Source organism: Brugia malayi (assembly GCF_000002995.4).
Source record: "Brugia malayi strain FR3 genome assembly, contig: Bm_v4_ChrX_scaffold_001, whole genome shotgun sequence".
NCBI lineage: Eukaryota > Metazoa > Nematoda > Chromadorea > Rhabditida > Onchocercidae > Brugia > Brugia malayi.
In genome coordinates, this window is record NW_025062479.1 from 17,227,065 (window position 1) to 17,245,850 (window position 18,786).

At 32.3% G+C, this 18,786-nt stretch overlaps 5 protein-coding genes across 5 annotated transcripts; 2 read left to right on the plus strand and 3 right to left on the minus strand.

The window, feature by feature from the left end:
• Window positions 1-1,259: 1,259 nt before the first annotated feature.
• Window positions 1,260-1,646, plus strand: Bm9526 (Uncharacterized protein; the record flags this gene model as incomplete). The annotated part of the gene is made up of 2 exons (XM_043075161.1): window positions 1,260-1,357; window positions 1,550-1,646. The coding sequence occupies 2 exons, from the start codon at window positions 1,260-1,262 to the stop codon at window positions 1,644-1,646; spliced, it is 195 nt and encodes a 64-aa protein (XP_042931095.1).
• Window positions 1,647-3,035: 1,389 nt separating this feature from the next.
• Bm9527 (Uncharacterized protein) lies at window positions 3,036-3,534 on the minus strand (the record flags this gene model as incomplete). Its single annotated transcript, XM_001897915.2, has 2 exons — window positions 3,036-3,279; window positions 3,392-3,534. 2 exons carry the CDS (start codon window positions 3,532-3,534, stop codon window positions 3,036-3,038), a joined length of 387 nt encoding a protein of 128 aa, XP_001897950.2.
• Window positions 3,535-8,611: 5,077 nt separating this feature from the next.
• Window positions 8,612-10,284, plus strand: Bm14173 (Uncharacterized protein; the record flags this gene model as incomplete). The annotated part of the gene is made up of 4 exons (XM_043075162.1): window positions 8,612-8,800; window positions 9,215-9,418; window positions 9,787-9,928; window positions 10,124-10,284. The coding sequence occupies 4 exons, from the start codon at window positions 8,612-8,614 to the stop codon at window positions 10,282-10,284; spliced, it is 696 nt and encodes a 231-aa protein (XP_042931096.1).
• A 1,258-nt stretch (window positions 10,285-11,542) lies between these two features.
• Window positions 11,543-11,994, minus strand: Bm1251 (Uncharacterized protein; the record flags this gene model as incomplete). Its single annotated transcript, XM_043075163.1, has 2 exons — window positions 11,543-11,706; window positions 11,949-11,994. The coding sequence occupies 2 exons, from the start codon at window positions 11,992-11,994 to the stop codon at window positions 11,543-11,545; spliced, it is 210 nt and encodes a 69-aa protein (XP_042931097.1).
• Window positions 11,995-16,557: 4,563 nt separating this feature from the next.
• Window positions 16,558-18,085, minus strand: Bm9528 (Uncharacterized protein; the record flags this gene model as incomplete). The annotated part of the gene is made up of 3 exons (XM_001897916.1): window positions 16,558-16,716; window positions 17,639-17,746; window positions 18,035-18,085. The coding sequence occupies 3 exons, from the start codon at window positions 18,083-18,085 to the stop codon at window positions 16,558-16,560; spliced, it is 318 nt and encodes a 105-aa protein (XP_001897951.1).
• Between the last annotated feature and the right edge of the window lie 701 nt (window positions 18,086-18,786).

Genomic DNA, 18,786 nt, shown 5'->3' on the forward strand with positions numbered 1-18,786 from the left:
GCGAATTAATCTGTCAACTTGGTTAATTAATAGGTGAATTAGATTTTAGTTAATAATTCAGTTAATATGGGCTGGTTGTTCAGAGGTTAGAGCACTTCCATCAAAAATGTTTTCTTATTTCTTTGAGCGAAAAGAAACCGGAAATTCGCGGGTTGCTGATATTATCGTAATGAAGGTGATATTGGTTTGATGATGGCGATGATGATGTTGTCATTAAAGTTGATCGATGGGTTTCCACTGGCTTTGGGTTGTTTTCGAGGAGTTGATTCACCTTGCTCGTTTGACGATGGCACCCATTCGTTGCTATAGAGGCTTGATTTGTTGTGGTGAATGAAAAGGTATCGATTCGACTACAATTTTAACCATTTCGAAAAGGTTATTGGCAATCGTTACGCGCTGTTTGTCTCACTCATCACTTCTTCATTCCTTTCGTGATTTCTTCCTAAATCGCCGCTACTCCTACCGTAAAAGGCCTGGTACCTTTCCTTGATTGCCATCTAGAACACAGTGGTAGGATGGGTGTTCTTCACAAATACAACATTCTAATAAAATAAGATTGCTTTATTTAATGGAACAGGAGAAAAGTGATCTCTGCTTTGGGGAAAACCTGTTTGTATGGGTGGGCCCGAATTCCGATATTTATCGACCAGTAGGTTAGTACTGTATTCATGCAGTATAACACCGGTATTACAACATAAACTACCGATTACAGTAAATAACTATACTAACTGTCTTAAATTTGTGAATTATTCAAAATTAGTTTGTATAAGTGAAAAAATCAGCAATGAGAGAGAAGCGATGCAGGTTCTCTTGGTTTGCTGTACTACCAATTAGTCCATGTGGTCGTGACTCGTGTATATTCTGCAGTTACGCATAAACGAATATAAATATGAATGTTTATTTCTTCGGAATCTAGTCAGTATTGTTCCGTTATTTCTCAGACATATCCTGTATTCAGCATTCTTCAAAACAGGTACCGGCATAATTACATATTTATTTGCAAACTGAAATATTTGTTTGTACATTAAATGTTCCACTTCTTTAATTAATAAGACGACTGGTGAATTTTGGAAGAGAATGAAACGAATCATATAAGAAAAGACAAGTAATTGAAGCGTCAATAAAACAGTCTTGCCGTGGGTAGAGATAAGGAAGCTGATAATGATGATAGCGACTTCAATGATGAAATCGTGGACAGTGTTGATCATCGAGGAATGAAAATATTTGTCGCAATAATAATAACAGTGATGATTCAGGTTATGATGATGCTGATAATGATGACAGCTGATGAGAATGATAATGGCGATGGTCGCCAGGAATGCAGATGGGAGAACAATTTAATAACCACTAAAAATTTGTATGCAGAAAAATATACCTAAGAAAACTATGTATTAATGGAGATATCTATAAGTAAAGAAAAGGAATAGATAAGAATGAAGAATCTGTGCTTTTAAGTAGGTTTGACTGATGACTGCTTGAAATAATATACTGTCGTAGGGATTACTAGAAATAATTAGATTGTTCTTTTTATGTTGTGACGTAATTGCAGGGATGGTATGCTGTGCAACGATTCTTCGGTAGATGATAAGAAATGTGGCATCATATCCATGTATCGATCGGTGACTATTACACTTCAACTCAGTTGAAAACGAACCTTAAAAGAACGAAGCAACAAATATCCGAGTGTCGGTTCATTACTAAAATAGTTAAAAAGAAATGAAACTTATTACAAACTGGTACATAGTGAAATATTGAAAAGAAAAGAATCTGAAATAATGCAAAGGAGAAGAACAAATACTAAGTTTAATTGGAATTCCCAGTACTGTGATAAACAATGCTGTTTACAAATCTGATTTCTGACTTCTTTGCTTCTAACATTGATTACTAGCGGATGAGAGGAAGAATGAATGTCCTAAAATAATCACATCGATTCTATTTGCATTTGACAAGTGATCACGTCACGACGTCACGCCCGTGAATCATAGTAAACATAGTAACGAAAGCGAAGATTTCATTTTAATGAATAGTAGGAGTAGCAGTAAGAGGAAAGGGTTAGCAGGGACGGTGCGGTTGTAGCTAGAGTGGGAGTGCATCACCTTCTGAAGCACTTAACAATTTATCACTCCCATTACTGCATTCTCACTTCCTCTGTGCCATACACTTTCCTGGTACATTTCTAATTGCTTTTCTTCGAGGTATAATTAATTATCCGTTAAGGTGATTCCAATAATTCATCTCGAGGTAAAAATTTTTTATTGAAGTTTGATTCTATTAGAAATTACTATAATGAAGGTATAAAATAAGCTGAAATACTTATTTTATAATTTCCAACACTACAACACTGACGTTGAGACCAAGTGCGTTTCTTTAACCCACTCCCAGATACAGTATTACTGTGGTGAAGCGTGAACTACCTTATAATAAAGTTAAGAATTACGCATCGCTGAAAGAAAAAAGTGAATAATGAATAGAAAACTTATAGAGGTGTACCTAGAAAAAATGCCGGTGATATTTTCTCCAGATACGTCAAATATTCTCTTTCTAGATTATCTCAGTGAAAACACAAATTTAGGTTGGGAAGTATGAACTTAATCATTTGAAGCAAAATCTCCAGAAGGCTACACTTTGAAAGCGGTTATACGGGCACGGTTTTTATACATTATTGGCAAAGGCAATCGATTCGAGAATGTCATTATAAGATTGTTATGAAAAACTAACAATAATAGAAGTTATGGGAAATTGTTCCATTCCGAAGTTATTTGTGTTATGCGGATGTGCACTTTCCGTTATGAAAGTGTGATTTTATTGGCATGCCACTTTAGAAAATCATGAACAACCAATATCCAATATGCAGTGTTCTCCGGAAAAGTATCATGGACATATATGATCACGCTTATTACGTAGCCGGTGATATGCAGATTCCCGGATACAAATAATGCAATTATACTCATGAACATATCTAACAAATTGAATTTAGTGGGCGATGTACAAACTGTGGAAAGGTAAACATAAAATAGTGGATAGTAGATCTAGTTCTAATGGTAGGACTCGGAGAAAACTGGAACCGATAAGGGAGGAAGAGAGAGCATCTTAATATAATCAGTGTCGCGAAACTGCGGAACAGCGAACACCTGATTTGCTATTGGTACAGTTCTATCAGTTGCGGTAAGGATGCTATGATGCGACATGCTTATGCCTCCTGGTGTTGCTACTGGTAGTGGAGAGAAATCGGAGACGGTAGCGTGCAGTGCTGTTATCCGGAGTGCCTCGTGAACGATCCTGCAACTATGACTGCATGCAAAACAGGAAAAGGAAGAGCAGCCGTCGGCTGGTTGATTTGTTGGTGCAGGTTGAAACAGCATCAGTCAGACAGGAAGGAAGTGGGAGGAACCGTGGACACATGTTTGGATGAACAGGGGGCACTTCCGGTCGGTCCTTCAGCTCTTCTCTAATAGTTGTGCTGAAAAGTTTCGCGATGACGTTTAACACTGCTGCAGTGTGCAGTTCAACTGCGGTAGTCATACGCTCGCTCATTCTTTCTCTGAACAAAAGATTTAGAAGCATATCTACCACCTGCAGTGTGAGCATCTTAGCAATTCCATCAGCAATATTGCGTACGGAGGATTTCTTTTCTATACGTTCCTAATGAAAACCTGCTGCTGTTATCGGTGAAAAAGTACAGTGAAGATTATACTTCAGGAAATAAAGAGACTATGATTGGTGGCTGTTGGAAGAGAAACAAAATGTTAGTTGAAGTATGCTGAACATAGGTTGAAAAACGAATGTAGAGAACAATTTGATTGCAGATCTTTGGAATATCTTGTCTTATCTCGAGATGTCAAAGGTCGTTTGAGAACTTGCATTCCTTGAAACTATTAGTGGCACTAATTGAATGATCATTGCTAAATGTAGCAATAGTTGAAAATTCTTCTATATTTACATGCATAAAGATTTCAACGATGGAAAACATTTTTCAGCTATAATAAGCTAACTGAGTTTAGGAAAAACAGGCCTTATCAGATTCTTCCATTCCATCTTATCTAATTCAAGGTAAAGTGATAAGACCAAGCTGAACAGTAATAAAAATGGCTTTTACGCCAAAACTTTACGGGAAAACTAATAATGTAAATGGCCAAGTTTGTATGACGAGGAGATCCGAAGCAAAAGTCCCAGCACTATTCGTAACGGTTATCACATTGCTTGATACGTCTACATTACCTAGAAGTCTTCTTGAATTACTTAACTCTAATTTCTATATGACGACGTTTCAATCTGAAACTTACGAAATTAAGCAGTTAAAAAGTAAATATTGAAATAATTGAAATTATTATATCTCATTTACTTATTTTTTCGTGATTTGCACCCATCTCAGCATACTCTCATTTAGAACAAAAGATGCAGTGGAATCGAACAGTATAAAAAAGCATGAGAGTATGCTGCCAAGAGTAGAAGAAAAGTCGACGAGATTGGCGGAAATTTCAGTTCTTTCAAAAAACATCTCTGGCTTAATCTTGTTCTACACAGGTAGGTATATACATACATACATGATGCATATATACGTATGTGTGCGCATGTAGTCAACTGTATGTATGTATGTATGCCATCCCGTGTCGATAGTGAGAATGAGGAGAAATGTATGGAATGTGAGGTAATAACAATTAATAAGAGCGGAAAGTGGAAATGAAAACACACACCTTACTTACGTAGATACATATATATATAAATACATGCAAGAAGTGTCTATTCCTTAGCAAAGTTTTGAATATAAAAGAATCTTCAGGTGGGGTGACAATAATAAAAACTGTACACTTATAGTAGTTATAGAGGTAACACCGATGGAGAAGCAGAGTGGCTGATTAGTGTTAGAATAAATTATCGAAAACTATCGAGAAGAATTCTTTTTAGTTTTCATTTAGTAAAATGAATTTGGTAAAGACAAGGAAGCGAGAAACTTGAATACTTAATTCACTTAATTAATCACTCCTTATGAATCACAGTTGTTTAGAGGTTGCATTCGTCCTATTTAATTTTTTCGCTTCTCTTCACGTGATTTCGTTATTATTTAATTTGTAATGAATTTAATTCATTAATTGAGGAACCTTGGGTCATCTTACTTCTTCCCCTTTCCTGATCATTCTTCCAGTCCACTTCTACCTACTCGCTAATATTTTTAGCCGTTTTGCAGAGCAGTGTCCTGCATATTACAATGAGAAATAAATAGGTGAATGATTTGGATCGATATAAGGAAGTACAATGAGTATGAGAGTAATCAGATTAAAGGAATAAAGTAGAATTCCAGAGGAAAGTTCAAAAATAACTTGTAGTAACCGGTGACAAAAAAATCAAATCAAGAATGTGAACCAATCTACGGTTTTGGAGACACGTCGTTCATCATTCATATCCAGAATATTTGATACTACATTTTACAGCTTTTCCTTCCTAATGTTTTTTTCAATACTTTTTCCATTTCATTTTTCAACCTATAAACAATTTCAGTCGAGTTTAGGGTCAACAATCACTAGACTCAGTGCAAGGAGTAATCGATCATGAGAGTTCGATACTAAATGAAAGGTATCGTTTACATATGCGTTTAACGTGAAGATCGCATTACATGTTTTTGACCAAAACAATGAATAAATGCATAGCAGTCTTTCAAACAAAGGATAACGAATACATTCTGTCATATTTGCCCAATTTTTAAATAGCTATTTCGAGTCTCTTTCATTTCCTCAAACAAACAGAACTCAGTTTGGCGAGTTCTTGGATTTAAAATTTAAATTTAGTTGTCATGCGCAAGTGTTCTTATTGGTAAATTTTGAAAAGAGACAGGCATCTAATGCTTGTCCTTGTTAAGAACTCTGTTTTTCAGATTTACATACTTTCGGATTCCTATTGCTTTCCTTTACTGTATTCCATTGCTGCAGTAATTGTATGATTGTATAGAAATGGATTTTTCAGTTAAAGATTAGCGAAAGAGTGATGTGATATCATTCTGCATAGGGTACAAGTAAACTGAGGCATGATATAAGACGGTAGAGATTAATGAACGATCACTGAATGTCGTACAAGCCTCAGATCAGTGCAAAGTTGTTGGAGTTAGAGGATTGTTAGGCCGAATGAAAAATTATTCTGATATGAAGTTAACTATTAGATTAGATGGCGTATATAATATCAAGTTCCGATTTTTAGGCGTAAACATGTATCAGTAATTTCTATTCTTTCTGAAACATGTACTGTTGTGTCAATATCCGTTCGTTATAACTATTGAATAGTGATAAAGCATCACCAAAAATGCTATATAATTGATCCGTTATATTTACTACAACTTTAGTTTCCATTAGAATTATCGATTATATTCAATGTAAAAATATTGTTAAATATTTGCTTCGAAATTTGTATCACCGAATTAATAACAGTAAATAAGCAGCGATGAAGAGCAGCCGCAAGATATATAAAAACCATATTTCTTAAGAGATCTAATTAATTAAACAAATGTTTTAGTGAACAGATTTGGAAAGGTTAAGGAGATTTGTTTGATACTACTAATGGATAGTGTGTCATAAAATACGTTGTGTTTGCAATTACCATTGCAGTTTTTTTTTTTCTGAGTTCGAAATCGAATTTTGTATTAAGAAATATGAATAATTCCAATTCAAAATAGTTCAAATTTCGGCTGGGATAACTTAAATTTAAAAAAGTTTTTTCACTTATTTGCAAGTCTTTTATATGAAATTTTATCCAAGCAAATTGAAATATGGTCCAGTTGATTTATATCACAACTCATTTCAGATTATTGAGATAAAATAAATACTCTAACATCTTATTCTTTCATTCGGCATTTTGATAAAATTTTTAATTGTAGATTTAAAAAATTTTAATTATTCTCAGGTTTTGGTTTCGATTTTTTTATAAACAAAAAAAAAAATCCGAAAATATTCCAAATTTTTAATGTGGGAAAAAACAAATGCCTTCAATTATAAAAATTTTCAATTGAGAATTTCTGAATGCTTGAAGAAAATGTTTATCACTGTTAGTTTCTTTAAAGCCAAAATGTTAATCACGAAACAGGTGCAAAAGACATTCTTTTTAAAAAGCTTAAAGTTAAGTTTTTTAAAGAATTAATTTTCATCTGCGACTCTCACTGTCCATGTTTTATTCATTTCTCGGAAATGATCGGGATGGAGTAAGAAACACCTGCAGAAGTTATTTGGATGAACAGATATTTCTTTAAAATCACTTCTATCCAAGCATTTTGATTTGGTTACTTCACTGAAATATAATTTTTTCGAAATAGCTTTCACTAAAAGCCTAAGATATCAGATTGTTTGCTCGCATCAGATTTCAACTCTTCCTTTCTGATTTTCAATAATTCCAAGTAGATAGCGTAAATGTTTTTAATAGAAATTTAATTTCTGAATTCACATATAGTGAAACATGTTGTTCTCACAAATTTGTGTTACTAGCATCAACCATTACAATCCTTAACTGAAAATCAGGATGTATCCTAATAATTGCCTTTTAAAAATCGAAATTTTCATACGAAGACTTCAAAAATTGTTCTTGTAACTATTATTGCCGCCTTTAGGCAATAATAAAAAAATCAAAATATAATAAAACTACAACTATTTTTCTAGCTTAACTAAGGTAGAAAAGGAAGTAAAAAAAATTGTGGCAGGGGCAAGAGCTGATTAAAATTCAAACTTAAAGACAAGTCTTTTTTTAAGTTTTTGAATCTCTTTTCTTTCTCTTTTCTTTTTTCTTTCCTCATTATTATTATCCTTAAAAATTTTATTCTTTCTGAATACAAATTTCTTTCTCTTCGTTCAGATCTTATCTTTTTCTTTCGATTTCAGCATTTAAAAAGCTATCCATTGTACAGTTCTGTAAACTGATAACATTCTGAATACAATAACTACTAAGAGGAATACAAAAAGTACATAATCTTTGATATTAATGCTACAATTAAACTTTTTCGTTATTCAGTAATATATATATTATAATGCAGCATCAAGAGAAAAATTCTAACACGTTCAACCAGTGGAATTCCATCTGATCAGTAGATAACACTTTTCTAACTGATCAAATTACTACTGGCCAGCAAGGCTTACATAAATTTACGATGAGAGATTTAACTGTGGAAGTCGTCAAATAATGGTGCTAATAAATCATTTTCCCTAATAACTTATACGATACGCTTTTCTAATGAAAGCGATTGATGAGTGGCAAATTTCGTACTTCTTGAAGGGAATCAATAGATCGATTTGTGTTTATGACTCTTCAATATTTCATCAATAATATTTAAAAGTAATCTCTGAAAGTTTATAATTTTCTGGCTTGAATTGTGACATCTTGTTGTGCATAATCATCATAATCGCTGTCCGAGCAGTTTGCTAATTCAAAAATTATATTATCAAATTTTCTTCCCATTTCTGTGCGAATTTGTCAAATTTATTGAAGCTGCTTGATCAAAGTGAATAATGTCCTAATAAATACCAAATGCCTAAAAAACTAATTTTATTTCTCAAAATCGGCATTTTTAAGGTACTTTCTTCAAACAGTTTCTACAAGATTCATTAAATTTATGACAAGTAAAAATATATTTCCATAGGTTATGGATGCTATCAAAATCATTGCGCAATGCGGTATATCAGTGAATAAAGTTGCTTTCTTTTACTTTTCAGATAAACTTTCTGTCATTTCTTTACATAGAGGTTGGAATTTGTTAGCTGAACAAAAACAGCTCGCATTACTGATGACCGCGACATCTGATCGTTGCTGTTGTGGGCTGCTCCATATTAAGGTTGTTGACAATATAAACCATCAATCAACATAATCTGTCAAAATGAAATGTTTTCAAACGAAAAAATGACGTTAATAAAAATGAATAACGCTCACTTAATTTCAAATTTTCGAAATGTTTCTATGGTTACTACCAGAAGAATTTTTGTTCCTTTACCTGCACTTGCACACAAGATCATTTCAAGCCATTTTGTGGAAATATATATTTCATAATGTAACTTAATTCGCATTTCCATCTTTTGGCTAGAATACAATGTTTTTTTGTTTTTTGAGTAGAAAAAAAAAAGACAATGAAAAATACTTATAGAAAAGGAGTTCTCAAGGTTTCAACTTTAATTTTCACCTAGTTCTTGTTCGGTAGAAGTTTTAAAGTTTTGCCCTTCTCATGCTTTAATAGTTTGTACTGAAATTTTAGCACGGTACAATTACGATTGGGGCTTGCTCATTACTGTCAACATTAATTAATGGCTTACTATTCTGGTTTGATATCAATCGGATGTCACATCATTTTTGTATCGAATTCTGTCTTGTTCTCATCGATGTATTTTCAGTTATATCACTTTTTTATGGAATATTGCATATGCGACCTAATTTCTTGAAACCTTACGTTTATTTCACTGTTAGCAACATTTTTTTTTAGACCTCTCAATTATAAACACTTCAAATTTAGATTTGAAAAATGCTCAATTTGTAATCTTTCAAGTGTTTCAAATAAAATGCTTCAAGTTACTATTAAAACAATTATATAAACATTAGCAGAAAAAGTAGCAGAAATCTCACAAAAGTTTTAACCAAGCTGGGAAAATGTTTTTGCTTTTGTTTCTCAGCTAGATTTAAGAATAAGCTACGTCGGGTAAGTGAACAGAGGAGATAAGCCATCATGACTCTAAAAAGTGAATTAGACGTAACTCTATTTGTGCAGAATGAAAGAGATGAAATCTTTTCACGCTCCAGTACCTTAATCATCTGATAATACTTATCTTTCAGTTAGCATGGTGCGTAGCATTAGTTCTTTTATTCATTCTTTCATTGGTAGAGCTAATAAATGGTGGTCAACTTTCAGTCAACATAGCCGTTTCAGTAGCAGAAATTTTTAATTTGGCACAATTCGGCAATATACTTCGAAATTGTAAGTTTCTTTAGACCGCTTTCGATTTTAACACTTTCATCCGGATAATTTATGAAGATTAATGTAGTACTAAACATTTACCCCTAAAATTCCTCGAATTTTGAAGTCAACAATGTCCCCATTCGGTCACTATAGAGTATAGTTTTGAATCTTTCTGGGCACATTTGTTTCATCATTTCTGTTAAAACATTTTAGCAAGTGAACTACTTACAATTTTCTCATTAATCGGCTTGTTGTTATCAATTGCATTGAATATTTGGTTCTTATGTGTGATATTCGAGTACTATCAGTGGTTAACAATTCAGACAACGAAACCGCTTCATTTCAACAACCATAGCTTGGCACCACGATTATAATTCCAAATTTATTCATTTTTTCCAATGCGCTAAATCGATCACAGTTTATTATGCTATATTATATAGTTTATTGTACATCATAATTGAAAGCGAAAGCGAAAAAGCATTCGTAAATTATCAGTAAATCGTAATTATCCATTTTTAATCGTGAACTCACACACTTGCAATAAGATAAACAATAAAAAGTGAAGTTCACTGCTTACTTATAATAATTTGAACATGTCCTGCCACTACATGTAAAAATTTTGCTGCTTATTTGCAATTTTCCAAATGCTAGAAGGGTAAAATCAAATTTTCAATGAAAGCAACTTATATAGTATTAATGCTGATGTTTTGTCGATTATTGATGAGTACAATTTTATTTTCCTACTTCTGATAACTGATTCTTTTCGATATCATTTTTTGCTGATTTGCACAATTTTGCTGATAAGAACGTTTATTCACAGTGCGGTTTTTGTGTTTTTATTTCTTATTCATGAGAACACTAACATGTGAACGTCAACATCGATTGAGCTTTTTTAGCTTTTATCTAAAATATTTATGATAACGGGAAGAATTGCATTATTTGAGAGCAAAGCGACATCCCAAATATTATTTTTGGTGTTTTTGAGGATATCCGATTATTTGCAGAAACACTTATAGTCAGTTCTGTAGATGCTACGAAGTGTTATCACTGCTGTATTTTCCCATTTTCCTTAGTGTGATCTTTTTTCATTTTTTTAGTAGAACAGAATTTCATTTTAGTAGAACAAGCATAAAACTGCTATGAAAGGTCACTGCATTATGAAGAAAGTCCAAAAAAAGTCTCTTTGAATAATTTAATTGGATAAGTTTGGAAGATTTATTTTAAAATGCTAAATTACTAGATTTGAAAAGTAGTTGAGTAAGTCAAAGGTTATTGTTGATAAAAAATTGACAGTGCCGCCAGTTTTAGAATAAAAAGGATAAGAAAGAAAGGCGCTTAATCTTCATTCAACAAGTAACTGGATGAAAAAATACGTCATACAGTTAAGCTAAATTATTAAAAAGCGCTTTATTCAATAGCGCTGGTTAACAAGCAGAAATAGAGCTAATATATACATAGGAGTAGTTCGATTATATAGTGTGTTCGTGTCTTTATAAATTTTTTTCCAAGTAAAGTGTATAATTTTGAAAGAGAAATTACAAATATCATTTGCTGTTACTATTATAAAACAGAATTTCATAGCAAAGGAACATGTGCTTGGCTTTTCGGCTTGGTTGGCTTCAATTTGCCTCATCATTTGTCAAAGAAACGTACACTTGGTTCTAATCTGGTCCATCGTTTGTCAAAGAAACGTACACTTGGTTCCAGTCTGGTCCATTTTTTGTATCTCATTGGTTCCATTAAAGGAGCTTCGATTTCTCCAATGCTTTTCGGTACAACCGATGTCCACAAAATTACTGTAAATGAATGAAATCATATTTTCTAAAAAATAATTTGGTGTGATTATCATAACTACCACTAAGTATGGAAATCTCATTAATTCTTCAAAAGATCAAATAATTTCAGAGGTCAGATGAAAAAACTTGGAAACATTTCCTTCATTTTTTTCAATGTTTTTGTGGAGCTGCTTAATTTTTTCTTTACCAAAAATTAGAATCACAGAGTGCACTAGAACTTAGCGTCGAGAAAAAAGTCTTACCAAATGTGAGAAACAGCGAATATGCCACTTTCATGGCTAAAAGCATACAAAACCTGAAATTCTCACACATCACGTCCTATTACTTAAAAAAACAATGACTTTAATCGCTAGAAATATTTTTTACAGATGAGCTTAGTTGTAAAAAACAACATTAAACAAATAATCATTAATAGATGTACAGTGCCTCATCCCACCTGAAATGTTGCACATTTTGATCTGAACTACCTCTTCTGACCTGAACTGCAGCATATTTTCATATTTATAGTTGTCATCAAATATATTTTTAACAAATTATTATAAAATAGATCAGCAATGATACGGACATTTGACCCTCATTCAAGCAATACGGTATTCAATTTATTATCGCTTTAGTAATCGAAAAGATAAAAAATCATTTGTTAATACTGCAAAAAGCGATATTTAATTTATCACCAGTTTTGAATAGTCAAATGTCATCACTCGCCGAGAAGTATGAAATTGTTGAAAGATCTTTAGTTCTTAGATAACATTTTACTGATGTCAAATTTTGTTACTATCATTATCATTGTCATATAGGAAAATACATTCTTGCTTTAATTTTTTTTTTTTTGAAAATCATTGCAACAAAGCTTCTGGGTACAAACATTGTCTTATGAGGTTCATATAATAAAAGGCGATGCCATTCAGAAATAAAAAATAAAGTCTAGGATTTAAATGTGATATAAAACAATAATTAATTAAAATATTGCATCTTATCAACTAGAAAGAACCTTGTAAAACTTTCTTTGAAAGCATAATTTCCTCAAAAACGTAGTGAAAACAAGATCCGTTTTACTTCTACAATCAGCACATAAGTTCCAAAGTTACTTAATTTGTGGAATAAATATCCCATAGCCAATTTTGGTGGTAATTGATGTAATTTAGAATTTTCACAAAAATTTCTATCATCTAACCAACAAAGAGATATTACAGTCGATTGTGAACCGTCAACTATTCCGAATCTTGAAAACAGAAACTGCAACAGTCTCTGTTCTAGGCTTTCTATCATAAGACTTTCACCGTATTAAAAAGGTAAAGCATAAAGAGCAATGATGATGTTCACGACGTAAGAATCAGCTTTCCGAATTGGTAAAGATTATTATAACAAGATTGCTGGTTTTGCACCAAATGGCATACTACGGAAGCATTACTTTTAAATCAAGTAGTGTTGATAATAAAATGCAAACTGTTGCTGTTCGCTCTATCAAATGCTAAACTTCAACAGCTAACTCTACAAAAAAAAAAAAAAAAAAAGGAAAAAATCATAAAATAGAAGTTTGAATTTTGTTACATTTGTCTAGAATTACAGTAAATAGGTTCCGAACAAATTAGGAATAACAAGAAAGTGTCTTTCCTGATCATGAATATCGATATTAACATTGGATATACTTAATATTTAAGCTTCATTTTCCTGAAAAAAGATAACTTTCCACGAATTGCTAACGATTTTAAATAAAAAGATGGATGTTTCGGAAGCCAAAGGACAGTATGATATATGGCTAAAGCAATTGTTCCATTATTGATATCATCCATTAAATATATTAGAAAACTTGATTGACTGACAAACAACGTCACATAAATGTGTCGTCGAATGTTAACATTTTATAACAATAACAGAGAAGAGTTACGTTAATTCCGCTTTATCTCACATTTATCGCATAAATTGTTCACCTTATGCTGCCTTCTTGCTAATTTACTAAACGACTGCGACAGACAGACATCCTTTTTACAGCTGTAATGAACAAAAAGTTTTGCATCGTCGAATTTCCGTCATTAATTCACAAATTTGATGATATATTATAAAGATATAATATTTAAAGTAAAGAAAATGGTTTTGTTTGTGCCTGGAAAATACGGTACTTCTCACTTTATCATTGAATTACAAATATTAACATTTAAATAATCATTCAAAAAGAAAGTCGAGAAAGTGATAAAACTAACACTTCAGGGATTCAAATTTTTGACAATTAACATAACTTTGAGTCAGTGATGGCGGGAAACCCTTAAGAAACGTTAGTTTTCATCATTGCCGATTAAAAACAGTCATCTTTATGCATAACTTTTCAGGCAAAGAAAGAGAGAAAGAGAAAAACCTGGTTAGAATTGAGGGAAGAGTTGCGTATGTGGATCAATAATTTTGATTACAACTCTAATATATTCAGAAATAATTACAAACGGAAATAATGAGATGCCTCAGCATCAGCTTCCATTAATAGCTATCGTTGCGTTAGGTTGTTATTAATGAAATTCCATTCATAATTAAGACAAAGCGTAAAGATTAGTACCATTTTCAGTGGCGGGCGAAATAAATGATGTGCAAAATTGGCACCTAGACTTGATGATAAAAATACGGTACTTAAGTTCGTAAAATTTTCCGTGAATTTTAGGCAGTATATTTGTTTCAAATGATATCACAATTCTACTTTAGTTGCAAGAATAAAAGCTGAAAAAAAGAACAGTTACCTGTACCAATTGGCGAAGTGATGAATATAATTTCCTGTATAGCACCACAGTTTGTAAGTAAATCCCTTTCCTGAATCAAAACTCATTTCCTTTTCGTTGAACCAAAACCTTCTAAATTTAATAGTTTCGTTTCTTGGAAGCACAAAAAATTGAGTAGTGAGGCCATGATAAAAATGGTCATATGACTCAGAATAACAGAGTCTGATTCGGGAGCGGAAAAAATAAATATGGCATAAATCATTTTGCATTTGAAATACCATGAAATTGTAAATTGTATTTTCACTTAAATCATTTATTGAAAATATCAATAAGTTCTTGTTAAATTACTTTATTGTCGAATTTGAACATCTAAGCAAATTATCGGGTCGGATGAGACATCTCTTCTATAAGAGTTATCATTTCATGAAATAGTACTCCCTTCTCATTAAGAACTAAATACGTCAAGAGAGAAGAATGAAAAGTAAAGAAGTAATAATGTTTGAAATTTTGATGTTCATGAAAGACTACAATTGATTATAATTTATTAGGGCTTTTTGCTGTTAATGGATTGCTACTCGCAATATTTAAATGAAATCCCTCAAATAAGATCAACAAAAGTGGCGGGCGAGTTCGAAAAAGAGAAAAACTGTCACTTTTGTTGTGAAGACTGTAGTGAAAAAGTTTGAAAAGATGTTTTCTCATTTTTGACTTTTTTCCCTGAAAATTTAATTTTCTTTAGCTTGCTTTTTTTTTAAAAGAATTTGTTCCTTATTATTTACACTCTGTTGCTGCAATAAGGCACTAACTTATGAGAATTATATGGGCTTTGAGGTAAGATTATCATTGATTTGTTAAACTTGCCAAATGAATACGAGATAACAATGAAATGAATGTGTTTCTTAAATTCAATAACACGAAATTTTTGGGTAGAGTAATGAAGTGTTAACCATGAAAGCTAAGTGGAAAAGAATTACCCGAAAATTTGTTTCGAATATTGTACAAATAGTTCGTATAAATGACATATTCGAATATGAAGACTAACCTAACTAACACTTGAAATTGTAGGTGTCCGACATATGTAGACACTACTATTTAAGTATATGAATGATATTGACAAGCGTACTGCCATTTAATGACTTATCTCGAAAAAAGTACTGCGAATCTGCACAAAAATCCTGTCCATTCAGCACATGACACTTGATAACTTCAGCTTTCAGTCCCAGTATTTCTTCCTCTTCGTTTAAACCGAAATGCTTAGAAAAAGCTTAAATAAACTGCAAAATACTCAAAGAGCCTAAATAAAAATAATTGAATGTGAAGAACGTATCCACAATCAATTTTGTTGATTGTATGATTTCAATGGACAGAATCAGAAGAAATGCAGCCAGAATTAGTTTAGTTACCAGATGTTCATCGAAGTCACTTAGTCACCATGAACCGTACAGAAATGGCTTTTAGTCAGATTAACTTCGTCATTTTAATGCTTTCATTGTAAGAGTTTACACTTTTCGAAAATTCTTAGGATTTCTTTCATTCTTATGTTTCTTTTTTCTTTATTTTCTCATTTTTCTCCTTTATTCTACACTAAACCCAGTTGAACTTCAATTTTCTAAATGAGCCAATAGCGTCTTCATCTTTTTGAACATAACTTCGACATTTTCGTACAGTTTTTGTTCTGGCTTCTTTTTTTTTTTTTTGGGTGGGGAGGGGAAGTATTTCACAACAATATAATATCGTCATTATATTATGAAACTTCGGAATGTTAGTCGTTCAAGAAATCCAATGCCAACTACTGCACATACAAATCACGCGGACAGTGATATCTCAATTTAAAGAAGCTATTTTCAAATTGAAGAAACACTGTATCTTTCATAAAAACTTTATCAAAGCAGTAGCAAAAAATGTTTCTTGATTTGAAATTTAAAAGTAATAAATTCATTCTTATTCAACTGCTACTTTACAGTTCTTTCTGCATACGTTTGTGTTGAGTAACAAAGTCAACCAGATATAAAAATAAGATTTCTTGATATTGTATTAAATGCATTAAATGCAATAATCGTTGTATAAATATCATTAGAAGCACAAACTTCAACAAATGAATAAAAACATACGAGCATAGCAGAGATAAATAAACCAAAATCAGAGTAATCTATAATTGATCCCGAACATGTGCAACCTCAGCTCCTTCACTTTCTTCACATTCAAACATATCATGTTTCCATACTTCATCAGCTGGATTTCTTTCAGGGTGCTTTTTATGATAGGAACCATGAATGTCATCGTGAAGAACATCATCGCCCCTACGCGCCTTAATTCATGATCATTATCAAATATGTATGATGATTATGATGATCTAGTCATGACTACAGCTATCTATAAATCATTTCTCCGTTTTTATCAACTCTGGAATTTTCTTCTATGATAACACACAATAAGATTTTCATTAAACAAGGGAAATAGCGATGTACCAGAAAATATTTATTTCAAGTATCTCAAAAGATGCTATTACTAATATTCTCGATATACAAAGACGCGATTACTAATACACTCGAGAAATGTTCGAAAAATGTACAGGTCTTACGAGCACCATTTTGAACCAAAAATGGTGACAGAATGACTACAGATAAAACAGATTTCCGGTTCTTATGCCAACTAATTATATATAACATACAGTAACTGAAATCACAATATGCAAATTTAGCTGATAACTATAGTGATAAAAGCAAATTATCCTCTACTAGAAGCAATAGAACAATGCTTACTGCCTTTCAGACGGCTGAAATTATAAATGAAATGATAAAATGAAAAGTTTGCGGAAGAGAAATCAGTCACGATAACTTTATTATTGGGAAGCATGATATATTGCATTTAGCAGAAGAGGACCCTATCTTAAATTTGTTCAGTAGTCTATGTGAAAGTCCTCATATTCAAAAGCTCAAAACTCCCACACATGCAACATAACATGAAGTAGAGTTAAGTCAAAATTCAAAGACATCAGAAAAAAATTTCTTAATATAACGGATATCACAATTTGAGATGTGTCACCGATCCAATCGTGCGGTCGGTAAACATACAGTAGAGAAAATATCTCAGTCACCATAAAATGGAAAAAAAAAATAATTATATAATTAAGAACAACATATTTTGCATTTGAAATAGCATGAAATTGTATTTGATGAATTAAAAGAGAAAAATCTTGTTGTAAACCGGGATAAATTTATAAAAAATACCTTTCGAACATTGCGCCAACCAACTGGTAGCGATTGCCAACCACTATCAGTAAAAGCCGAGTATCTTGACCGAGATATGCGCACTGATTTTGTAGCTCGATCATCATGCTTTAAAATCAGAATGAATGCAACAGACAATCTCCAGGAGAATAATGAAGAAATATTAGAACAGAGCTAAATTTGAAGAAGCGTTATTTGGTGGGCTATCTTATTTGTACTTCCCAGTTTGATAAAGTGAGACAGACATCTTAGTAACACTGCATCACATCATCCGATGTCACACGAAAGATAGAGTATATATATATATATATACTCTCTGAAGTTCACCAATATTTACCACTGCATAATATGTAGCTCGTTTAGAAATACTGGTAGCCTTTGTGTGGGAAGGATTACCGTAAAATAAGAGCGTCCTGTAGGAACTTTACACGGATCGAACAGATTCATCACCGGCTTCTCTTCATCGTTTGTTGATTTGTTCTGCTCATTCCCTCGCTGATATGACTGACGACTATTACGCCCTGCAAAAATATCTTGTCAAATAATCTTGTGGAAGACTTTCTAACTAAATAACAAATATATTGCTTAAAAAGGATAAGGAAACATATCTAATATCCAAAATCTTGAAAGAACACGAAATATATTTCTTATCTTAATCACTAAGACCAATGATTTATTGCTGTCGCGTAGCGAATACATAAGTGTGCGTAAGCAATATTTATTTTCTCGTTTTTTTTGTTCTTTCTTAAACGTTCCATTTATTGCATGAAAGTGAAACCAGTTTAATATTCATTATCTTAATGGTCCTTATTATAGACGATATAAAGTCTTACTATCTTTAAAAAATTTCTTTAAATCCGTAACAAAATTAAGACTTTATTTTAAATCACCTAATTGCAGTTAGCGGAAATTCCTTCTCCAATGCTAGTCGGAATTCAATTTGGCTTAGACTCAGTTACCAATCATTTCTTTGTTGCTTTTGCCAGAAATATCAGCTTAGCGACCACAGTTTTTGTTCTTTTTGCTCAAACACTTATCCATCCCATAATATCCCACTTAGCAATCTAGTTTCTGTAATAATTCCAATGCTAGAACATTCTAGATTCTCTCATATAGCTTTTAGCTGTTCAAGAATTCTTTAGGTCGCT